This window comes from Geotrypetes seraphini, chromosome 19 (assembly GCF_902459505.1).
Source record: "Geotrypetes seraphini chromosome 19, aGeoSer1.1, whole genome shotgun sequence".
NCBI lineage: Eukaryota > Metazoa > Chordata > Amphibia > Gymnophiona > Dermophiidae > Geotrypetes > Geotrypetes seraphini.
Window position 1 is genome coordinate 19781963 of NC_047102.1, and position 12157 is coordinate 19794119.

The following is a 12157-nucleotide window of genomic DNA, read 5'->3' on the forward strand; positions in this document are numbered from 1 at the left end:
TTCCCAAATTACAACGCCATATTTGCAAGGATAAGGAAAAATTAGACCTTACCTGCTAATTTTCTTTCCCTTGGGTCCCTCCAGTCTAGAACCCATTCCTGTTAAGTAGGGGAAGAATTCTGTGTATTTGTCAAGTGCTCCAGTATTGCACTTTAGGCTCTAAAACTGAACTGTAGCTTTAGTTCTGCTCCCAGTTTTTGAGTTCAGTTTATGATGGTTATTTGGTGTTCCTGTGATATTTGGATTTTATAGTGCTAGTTCTGCAATGTTATTGAAATATTCAGTAGTGAGTGGTTGCACAGGACACTTAAAGATGATGACACTACTTCAAAGGTTCTCAGTCTCTATCTGCTGGCAGGAGAAGGCAAACTCAAACTTCTAAACTGGACTGGAGCAACTCAAGGAAATAAAATTAGCAGGTAAGGTCTAATTTCTCCATATTCTTGCAAATGTGGTGTTGTATATAAAGGTGCTAGACATGTTTTTGGGTTTTGTTTTGTTTTTTAAATGAACCATGGCAGTTGTTGGTGTTTTTTCTAACAATTCTTTTGCAATGTCTGGTTAGACTCCTGTAGTTTGAATCACAAGCACCCTAAAAATGTATGGTGACTGATACTATATTTTTTTGGATGTAGATAAATCTCCACTATTCTCCTTTCACACTACCCCCAAATAATGAACTTGCTCAAGAATTCCTTGTTCTTTTTAGTTCTTTTCGTTATTCTGGTCTTACTTAAGGTTTCTTGTATTTTCCATAGTAATATTGTAATGTTGCTTATTGTAATTTTGCTTATGGCATAGTTAGACAGACTAAATAAGTCATAAGGTCTTTATCTGCCTTAATTTTTTTATGTTTTTATGTAGTGTAGTTCAGGTTTTAAAAGAAAAATATCACTACTCCATATTTACCCCCCACTAACGCAACTTTGTAAAGGAGGGGGTTAGTGAGACAATGAATGCTATTTCCTTTAGGTGCCAAATGAAAGGTAAAGATCGAACAACATAAATTCTTAAAGCCTGTATATTATTTGTTTAAATATTGATTCTTATTTTTTCTTTGTTGAATATATATATATTATTCCACACCAGCAAGTTTTTTATTCTGTGTTTAAATATTTAAAAGTAATACTTGTATTATTAATATTATTGTTTCTGCTTGGTTGGCAGCTCCAGAAGTTATCAATGCCCATGACTATAGCCAACAATGTGACATTTGGAGCATAGGTGTCATTATGTACATGCTGTAAGTAGTTTATATAATTTTCAACTTAATGTGAACCATTACTCATAGTAAACATACTTTGAGGCTTTGAGGGCTGGTGGTGTTACCAGCTCACTTTAGCCAGAGAGACCATGGTACTCAAGCTCAGTCTTATTATTCTTTCAGAAAGCTGATGAAAACCTATCTGTTCGATAAATTTGTAACTTGATTCATTTTCACTCTTTGTATTTCCCTAATATTTGTATTTATATTCATTGTCCAGTCTTCTTTGATGTGAACCGCCTAGAACTGTGTAGTGTGGCGGTATACAAGAATAAAGTTATTATTATGACATAGAACCCCTCTAAAACAATAATAGCACATTGAAGCTATTTAGGTGCATATTTAAGACTCCTACTTTTTTTTATATATATAAAATACTATTGCCGGTGGCCCATAATAATTTATACAATGTATCATACTTCATAATCCAATGTGTGTACTTGCTCACATTTCACCCAAACTCCACCTACATGCAAACCCTTCCTCATAGTAAAAGTAAGCACCAAGCAAAAAACACGTTTTATGACAGGTCATTTATATGTGTAAATGAGCCTTAACATGCACAAATGATTAAAATATCTCACTATTTACTTGCATTCTTGGTGCCCAAAAATAGGCAGTTCTTTAAAACAATTCTTCCCATATCCCCAAATTCTATATATGGCACCTTAAGTTGTCTACACAAATTGGTGCGCAGAACTTAAATTGCCAATTAGCGCCAATTAATCAATTAGCACTTCATATCGATGCTAATTGTCATTAATTAAAAATTATGCATACAACTCAGCACAATTCTATAAAAAGTATGCACTAATTTCAGAATTTGAAAAGGGATCATGAACAAGGGCAGATTGTGGGCATTCCTAAAAGTTATACGCTTTTGACTGGGTGACCAGAGAATTGGATAGAGGATGTGCGCTAGATGTGCATTTAGATTTTAGCAAAGCCTTTGACAGTGTTCCACACAGACGTCTAATAAATAAACTGAGTGCCCTCGGGATGGGTCCCAAAGTGACAGGCTGGGTCAAGAACTGGTTGAGGGGAAGGCGACAGAGGGTAGTGATCAATGGTGATCGCTCTGAGGAAAAGGGATGTTACCAGTGGTGTGCCTCAAGGTTCTGTTCTTAGGCCTGTTCTTTTTAACTTTTTTATAAACAATATTATAACAATAAACAAAGTGTTATCGGGTAAGATGTGCCTCTTTGTGGATGGTACCAAAATCTTCAATAGAGTAGACATGCCGGATGGTGTGAGTAACATGAAGAAAGACCTAGGGAAGCTTGAAGAATGGTCTGAAATTTGGCAGCTAAAATTTAATGCTAAGAATTGCAAGGTCATGCATTTGGACTGCAAAAACCTGAGGGAACAGTACAGTTTAGGGGGTGAAGAACTTATGTGTATGAAGGAAGAGTGGGACTTGGGTGTGATTGTATGTGATGATCTTAAGATGGCCAAACAGGTTGAAAAGGTGATGGCGAAAGCTAGACGGATGCTAGGTCACATAGGGAGAGGTATGACCAGTAGGAAAAAGGAGGTATTGATGTCCCTGTATAAGACTCTGATGAGACCTCATTTAGAATATTGTGTACAATTCTGGAGGCTGCACCTTCAAAAAGATATAAAAAGGATGGAGTCGGTCCAGAGGAAGGCTACTAAAATGGTGTGTGGTCTTCATCATAAGGCGTATGGGGACAGAACTTAAAGATCTCAATCAATACATGGAAAACATTACGTTATGTCAGCAATTTAACTCCAAACCCAATACACAAATCAACATTTCAATCTTTATGTCTAAACTCCAAGATTCAAGTTGGCGGTTTTAAAATTGTATAGAAGCATTGGATTATTGCAGCATTGGATTATAGAAGCATTGGATTATTGCAGGTATACTCTAGGTGATGTTATTTTAAATGGTAAACTGCTTGATTTTTCACAGTTGCAACATAAATATGTTCTTAACAAATCACAAAGCTTTAAATGGTTGCAACTGAAGCAGGCTATTCAGCAGGGGTTTCCTGAATGGAAAAATCTTAACAGTCAGTATAGTCTGGAATTCTTATGCCATGTATTCTCTAAGACCTGAAAGTCAACAAGTAGAATACATAAATTCTAAAAATGCCCGCCTTGGCCAAGTTTTAGCAATTGCATGTAGGGGCAGCAGTCACAAAACACAAAAAGTTTCTGTAAAATCAACAGAAAACATGTTAGATATTACATTAAAACATGTATATTTTACCAATCCTTAATAGAGCAATCAATACGTGTAATATGTATAAGCACAAGCCTCGCTCTGCTCATGTGTACACCCCTTTGCACGGTAGCGGCTCTTTGCACGCTACATTAGCTGACCTGGAAGCCTTTTCTCTGACGTCAGAGCGAAAACTTGTGGGTCCAGCCATGGATAGCAGGTGCTATTTTCTGGATAAATGCTTGTGAATACTGACCTGATCCTCATTATGCTGTAATAAACTCTACAGAAGCATTTATGTTGTAGAACTAAATACATTTTAAATTACTATGTCAATATTGAGCGATGGTGCTATGAAGTGTTATCATACAGAAAAATAAAAGTAACAGCTAGCTATGAAGAAAAGAAAATGGGAAGGTATGAAGAAATATTGGCCCAGGCGCCTTAGGCCCCACCAGTAGGCGGGGCTTTGGGATGGATGGGCCAATCCGGCCTCATTCCGTTGTTGGCTGCCTGCCGGACAGGCGGGTTTGGCTCCCGTCTGTCCGGCCAACTAAACAAAGGTACGGGGAAGGGGGGTGGGGGTGTCGTGGGGGGCGGCCAGGGGGGTCACGGGTTGACTGGGGGGACCGGTCGGAGGTTCTTGGGGGGGGCGGTCGTTGGGGGGAGGAGGGTTTGCGTCGAGGGCAGGAGGGCCTGAGATTCCTCCTGCCCGTAATGTAGTGCGGGGTGGGGGTAGGGGGTCGCCGTGGCCAGGAGGGTTTGGGCTCCCTCCTGGCCCGAACAACTAGCGGAGGTTGGTCGCCAGGGCCAGGAGGGCTTGGGCTCCCTACTGGCCCGATATTGTCGGGGAGTTGGGGAGTCGGCGGGGCAAGAGGGCTTGGGCTCCCTCTTGCCCTGATCATGTCAGGGAGTCGGCGGGGCAAGAGGGCTTGAGCTCCCTCTTGCCCCGATCGTGTCGGGGAGTCGGCGGGGCAAGAGGGCTTGAGCTCCCTCTTGCCCCGATGTTGTCGGGAGGGGGGGGGTCGCGGTTTGACATGGCAGGCGGGCTTGGGCACCCTCCTGCCTGGATTGTTGTGGGGGGGATTCTGTAACCGGTGTTGTTTTTGACAGACACCGGTTACAGAATCCAGCTTTTAGGCGAAGGACTAGCTCCTCCTTCGCCTAAAAGCCCTTCTGTTGGACGTTTGTGGCGTGTTTTTGTTTCATTATGGCTAAAAAGTGTAGACATGCTGTGGGGGTACTTTTAGACGTAGTGGAGATTGGGCATTTAGGCAGAGGAAGGCCATAATCAAAACATGGACGTTTGTTTTGGTTATGGACACTTTCCCTGCTTCTGGGTTGAACGTTTAGGGACTTAGGCCAAAAGGGGACTTAGACGCTTTTTTTGATTATGCCCCTCCACACATTTAATATCAGATCAGAAATCCCTCCCTCCCCATCCCTCATTTTACAATTGTACCAATAAGGGAAAAATGATATTTACTCATCACAATATTCTATTAATGGACCCCAAACCTCCTGAAATTTATTGAAAATTCCTTTTTGCGTAGCTAGCGTTCTTTCCATCTTATATATATATGACACAGAGAATTCCACCAGAAACTGTAGTTAAGTCTACTCCAATTTTTCCAATTAAACGTAATTTGTTGAATGGTTACTCCTGTCATAATAAGTAATAACATTATTTTTTGTAGAAATTTGACTTTTTTTCCTCATTGACATTCCAAATAAAATAGTATCATATGATAAAGCCACCGGATTTTCTAATAAAGAATTTATTTGGCCCCATATCGATTTCCAAAAAGCCAAAATGAATGGACAATAGAATAATAAATGATCTAGAGTTTTTAAACTGCATTCTTTTAAAACTGTTAATTAGTTTAGATTCAGCTGATATTTTATTTGTATCATATGCATCTCTTTTGCCTGTTAAGCTGGTATTTTATCAGCATTCTCTTTATTTTTTAATGTATTTTACTGCATTATATTGTAAATGCATTCTGCTCATTATTGTTAAGTTTCTATTATTCCGATCTGTTGTTTTTCATCTGTATTCTATGTACTTGCCCAGTTTGTTGTGAACCGCCTAGAACTTTTTTTTGGTATGACGGTATATAAGAATAAATTATTATTATTTGTATTTGGGGACAGAGAATAGGTGTGGAAGGCATTTTTGATTAGTGCATTGCAAATAGCATGCACTGATCATCACTTTTGCAGTTGGCATCCACCATTTACGATCTCCTAAATAGAAGGTGCTAATGCTTCAGTGTTAACTCCAAACATTATCATGTGATATTTCCAAATTTAAGGAATGCTCCCAGTACTCAATAAATAAAATTTGCAACTACCTTATGCAAAGTCCCGTATTAATAATAATAATAATAATAATAATTTTATTTCTTATATACTGCCAAAGCCGTAGTAATTTGAGGTGGTTTACAACAAGAAGGGCTGGACAATCAGCGAATGAGTACAATCAGCGAATACAGATACAATTAATATATGTAAGCAGGGAACAGGTACAATATAAGGGGTCAAATGTACAGTGAGCAGGAAGCAGAGGTATGACAAAAGAGATCTTGGGGGACAAGGGTCGAGTAAGAGGTCTTAGGTTACAAATCATTAAGCATTAAGCTCTGTGACTGCAAATTTTACTGTTTTTTAGTAAAAGGACCCCAAAATATTTGGTAGTAAATTCCCTGAAATGGAAATCAAAGGATAAAATGAAAGATCCAAACCCCTGATCGAGTCCTTAAGCGAAAGCAGTCCCAAAATAGTAGACCATCTGGTACTCTTGTAATATATGCAAAAATGGAGTGTTAATATTATTTAAATATAGCTTGTAGAATAATGCTCTGTACAACTTCTGCTCCATCAGAGTAAATCTTAAAAATGTAAGTGTTTCAGTTTTATTATTTTATTTTTAGATTATGTGGTGACCCACCTTTTATGGGAAACTCGGAAGAAAAACTTTTTGAACTTATTAAAAAGGGAGTACTGGACTTTAACGATATAGTGTGGAAAAATGTTAGTGATTCTGGTAAGTACATATCAAGGTTATGCTGAAATATATAATATTACTCAACTGAAGAAAGAAAGCTTTCAAAAGCAGTAGGTATTGCTAAAGATAGCTTCTAAATGGAAATAGAATTTAGTTCTGTGAGTCACAGTGACTTCTGATTTCATCACAAAATAGACCTAAGTAAGCAATATTACTGTTTTGTTTAAAAAAAAAAAAACAATACTTAGCAAAGATATACTGATTGTTTGTGCCTATTTTTGCAAGTCACAAAAATGGAAAGGGAAAGAAATAACCAGTTTTATTTACTTCCTAAACAGGATTATCCCAGGACAAGCAGGCAGCATATTCTCACATGTGGGTGACGTCATCCACGGAGCCCCAACGCGGACAGCTTTTCAAGCAAACTTGATTGAAGTTTCAAGCTTGCTATGCTGCACCACGCATGTGCATGCCTTTTCCTTCCACTAGAGGGCGCATCCCCAACTCGTGGTCCTCAGTTCTGTTTCTTCCGCGGAGCCAGAAGCCCTGTCGTGTTTTTGCTCCGTGTGATTTGCCTTCTGTCACCGCGGCTTTGTTATTTTGCGAAGTTGCTGTGTGTTTTTCTTATTTTCCTTCCGTTTGCGAATTGCAATTCGTCGGAAAAAAAAAAAAAAGTTCGTGTTCAGCGCTGGGGGCTCCCGGTTGCCGCGGCCGCGAGACCTCGATCGTTCACGGCCTTTTTGTTTTTCATGTCCCGGCCTCTGTCGGGTTTCAAGAAGTGCACCCGGTGTGATCGGTTGATATCGATCACCGATCCCCACCGGTGGTGCCTCCTGTGCTTGGGTGTTGACCACCCTACGGATTCCTGCCCCAGGTGTGCGACCTTCCAACCTCGGGCACTCCGCCGCCGGCGTGCTCGCATGGCGGAGCTTTTCATTTTGAACAAATCATTCAGTACTATGAAACAAACCTCAAAGTATCCCTATCATACTCTCTCATTTTCCACCATGTGCTAGAATTATGTGGAATATAGAAGCAAGTAAAGGGTAGATTTTCAAAGGGATAAGTAGACTTCAGAAATTAGCCAGCTTAATCTCTGCATTTGATCATAAATTTAGATGCCTTCACTCTGGTTGGGGTTGGTGATTTAGGCAAGGGAGGGATACTACCGGTAGATAGCTAGCACTGATTTCAGCACTGGGTCAGTGTTTAAATGCAGCTTCAAATAAGTAGGTTTTTAGTTTGTCTTTGAATACCACCAGAGACGGAGTCTGATGTAGTGAGCCAGGCAGGTTGTTCCAAGCATGCGGCATAGCAAAGTAGAAGGGTAGAGTTCAAGTTTCAAGTTTATTAAAAATTTGATATAAACACAGTGTCAAATATTTTCAATGCGTATAACAATAAAACTTTTTTTTTTTTGGGGGGGGGCGGACAAAGTAAAACAATTTATACAAGTAAACATACAATCTATGTACACAATTAATTAGCGAAACATAAGGGAAGAGGGGTGAACTACAATTTTTTAAAGAAAGTAGAAGAACATTTAAGGAAAAAACAAACATCAGGAGGGTAATTGAAAATGTTTTACAAATGAGGCTAGGCCTAAAAGTGAAAGGGAGAAGTTGTGACCTATATATAGATCTGGTTAAATTTAAGTATTTGAGCCTGAGATTGTTGATAAAAGAATTAACCTGTCTGTGACTCAAATGCATCTTTAAATAGGTAGCTTTTTAATGTGCTTTTAAATTTTTCTAGAGAGGTTTCACCGCGCAGATAAATTGGTAATTTGTTCCAAAGTTGGGGTGCTATGATTGAAAAAATTGTAGCTCTTTGGTGTCTATTATTTTCAAAGAAGGGATACTTAGCAAATGCTGTTCTGTTGATCTTAAAGATCTGGTTGAAGAGTATGGTATCAAATAACGATGTAGAAATATTGGTGTGTTGGTTTGTTGGATTTTGAAGGTTATTAATGCAATTTTATAGATTATTCTGTGTGAAATTGGTAGCCAGTGTGCTTTTCGTAGAAGAGGAGTGACATGATCGTATTTTTTGGAGTTTGTAATAATTTTTATTGCTGTATTTTGTATAATTTGTAACCTTATTTCTTTCTTAGTTATGCCGTGGTACAATGTATTGCAGTAGTCCAGCCTGGAAATAACCAAAGAATGAATTAGAACATTAAGTGCTTTTGGTTCTAAGACTTTGGATAAGGATCTAAAGAGACGTAGTTTATAAAAACAGTTTTTAACTACAGAACTAATCTGATCATGGAAAGAATTCTTGATCCAATAATACTCTAAGTATTTTCGTTGTCATCACTTTTTGCAGTGGGAAATTGTCCAGGAGTATTTGTGATGAGAATATAAGATCCTTTTTCTATGGAAAAAACATTATTGAAGATTTAGTTGCGTTCAGGGCTAGCATGTTGTCTTTAAGCCATTGACTAATTTGTTTTAACTTATTATTTATATTTGTTATCTCATTGGAGTCAGCAATATTTAATGGATATAAAAGCTGAATGTCATCTGCATAGGCAAAAGCGGAGAATCCAATGGATTGACTTAAGGTGAGGAGTGGTGATAAAAAAAAATATTGAATAAAAGAGGGGACAAGATTGAACCTTGAGGGATACCATAAGAGTTTGTATAGTTATTTGATGATGAATTGTTGAAAATAACTTTAGCTGACCTATGGGGGGATCAATGCTAGGGGTCAGTAATCTGGAAAGAGACTTGGGAGTGATGGTAGACACGACATTGAAGGCGTCGGCACAATGCGCCACAGCCTCCAGGAAAGCAAACCAAATGTTAGGTATCATTAAGAAGGGTATCTCGACCAGAACGAAGGAAGTCATCCTGCCACTGTACCGGGCTATGGTGCGCCCGCATCTGGAATACTGTGTACAGTACTGGTCACCGTACCTCAAAAAGGACATGGCAATGCTTGAGGGAGTCCAGAGAAGAGCAACTAAACTGATTAAGGGTATGGAAAACCTTACATACACTGACAGACTGAAGAAGCTGGGGCTGTTCTCCCTGGAAAAGCGGAGACTCAGAGGAGATATGATAGAGACCTTCAAGATCCTGAGGGGCATCGAAAAGGTTGACAAAGACAGATTTTTCAATTTGAAAGAAACCACAAGAACAAGGGGTCACTCGATGAAATTGAAGGGGGACAGGTTTAAAACAAACGCAAGGAAGTACTTTTTCACACAGAGGGTGGTGGACACATGGAACACCCTTCCGGAGGCCGTGATAAGGAATAGCACAGTACAGGGTTTCAAGGATGACCTGGATAGGTTCCTGGAAGACAAAGGGATTGAGGGGTACAGATAAGAGCAGTGGAAGGTTTAGAGATAACTGTAGAGGTAGGCAATAAAATTAGTCAGGGACCGCTGACCAGGCAATATGCCTGATGGGCCGCCGCGTGAGCGGACCGCTGGGCTGGATGGACCTCTGGTCTGCCCCGGCGGAGGCGACTACTTATGTACTTATGTACTTATGTACTTATCTTGAAAGTATGATTTAAACCAGTTTAGCACTTGGTCAGAGATGCCAATGGAAGACAGTCTCTTGAGTAAATAATGGTCAATGGTGTCAAATGCTGCAGATAAATCGAGTGAGATCAAAAGTACAGATTTATGGTGATCTAAGTGATATTGAATGTTGGTTGTAAGACCTATCGTAGAGTGTTCTGTTGAGTGATTAGATCTAAAACCTGTCTGATTAAGATGTGGTGTATGATTTTTTCAACGAAGTTGCTTACCTGATTGAAAACAACTTTTTCTATTAATTTAGTGATAAATGGTAGATTGGCAATAGGTCGGTAATTTGACTCAATTGCAATTGAGTCTTTAGGATTTTTTATTATTGGACAGATGATTGCTTCTTTCCATTCTTTTGGTATAAATCCTGTGGTTAAGCTGTTTTCAATCATTATCTGAATGAAAGGACCAAAGAAGGAAAAGAAACGTTTTATAAAAAAAGGAGAGATTGAGTTAGAACCTGCGCCTTTGATGTTGATTCTTTGTAAGGGTGGTAGATGTGTGGAATAGTTTTCCAGTAGAGGTGGTGGAGACAAAGATTGTGTCTGAATTCAAGAAAGCATGGGATAAGCATGTGGGGTCTTTTAGAGAGAGTAGGAGATAGTGGATGCTGTGGATGGGCCATTTGGCCTTTATCTGTCATTGTGTTTCTGTGTTTGTGTTTCTATGGATCCAATAACTTGTCCTCTCCCATAAGTTCTGGACTACTTCCTACATCTCTCTAACTCTGGTCTTAAGGTAAGAATACACCTCAGCGCTATTACAGCTTTTAATACACTTCTGAATAAAAAGCCATCATCGGTATATCCTCTAGTTTCCAAATTCATGAAAGGCTTTTTTCATACCAAACCACTACTTAAGCCTCTTCCAGTTCCTTGGGATCTTAATGTTATACTTTCAACTCTGATGAAACCTCTGTTTGAACTACTCTCAACTTCATCTCTCAAGTTTCTGACTTGGAAAGTGGCCTTTCTAATCTGCATCATATCTGCACACTTTAGGGAACTAAAAGCACTTGAGTCAGATCCACCTTATAAAACATTCTACCAGGATAGGGTGGTTCTTTGCACTCATCCAAAGTTCTTTACCAGTGTTGTCTCAGAATTTCATCTGAACCAGTCTATAGTTCTCCCCGTTTTCTTTCCAAGGCAAGATTCTCACCCTGGTGAAGCTGCACTCCATACATTTAACTGTAAACGGACTCTTGCTTATTATTTGGATCAAACCAAACCTCACAGAATTTCTACTTAGCTGTTCCTCTCATTTGATCTTAACAAACTTGGAGTTCCAGGCATCAAGAGAGCCATGTCTACATGGCTGGCAAACGGTATCTCCTTTTGTTATGCCCAGACTAGGCTGTCGCTGGAAGATTGTATCACTGCACATAAAGTAAGAGCAATGACAACTTCAGTAACCCATTTATGTTCCACTTCAATTGAGGACATTTGTAAAGCAGCCACCTGGTTCTCAGTTCATACATTCATATCCCACTACTGTTTGGAGAATTATTCCCGAAGGAATAGTCAGTTCGGCCAAGTAGTTTTACAAAATTTGTTTGCCATTTAGATGCCAACTTCCCTCCAACCATTTTGATTCCACAAGGCTCACAATCATGATCCTAACTGCTAGGGGGTCACACATGTGAGAATATGCTGCCTACTTGTCCTGGGATAAAGCACAAGTTACTTACCTGTAATAGGTGTTATCCGAAGACAGAAGGCGGATATTCTCACAACCCTCCCACCTCCCCTAGCTGGCTTCTTAACTTTTTTACTGAACTAATGGTCCCACGAGCTGACATTATTCTGCTCATATCACGATGTCAACCAACATATAGAAAGGCTTGGCTGGATTTACATACAATAAGTTCCTCTTTGTTTAAAGAAATGACAACAAAAAGAATAATTCGAATAATCAAAAATATATTTGAAAACAATAATTATAACCAAAAAATAAAAATAATGAAGAATCATAAAAAAGGTTTTTAAAAACCTATGATAATATCCTGAAACCCAATACAAAGTGTCTAGAGTGAACATATGACATGGGGGTGTTTTGAGGTCTTTTCATCTGTTAGCAAATCTGATATCATTGATTTGACTAATCATTTATAAGGAAATAAAAAGAAGATTCACAAAAACAAGCTCAGCAAAC

The 12157-nt window shown here is 39.0% G+C and overlaps 1 protein-coding gene across 6 annotated transcripts in view; it reads left to right on the top strand.

The window, feature by feature from the left end:
- The window catches only part of STK33 (serine/threonine kinase 33), a 104231-nt gene that overhangs the window by 61792 nt on the left and 30282 nt on the right, over positions 1-12157 (top strand). For all 6 annotated transcript variants that reach the window (XM_033928904.1, XM_033928907.1, XM_033928905.1 and 3 more), the window contains exons 10-11: positions 1168-1243; positions 6386-6498. In XM_033928904.1, coding sequence (XP_033784795.1) covers positions 1168-1243; positions 6386-6498 — 189 coding nt within the window. The remainder of the gene's footprint in view (positions 1-1167; positions 1244-6385; positions 6499-12157) is intronic.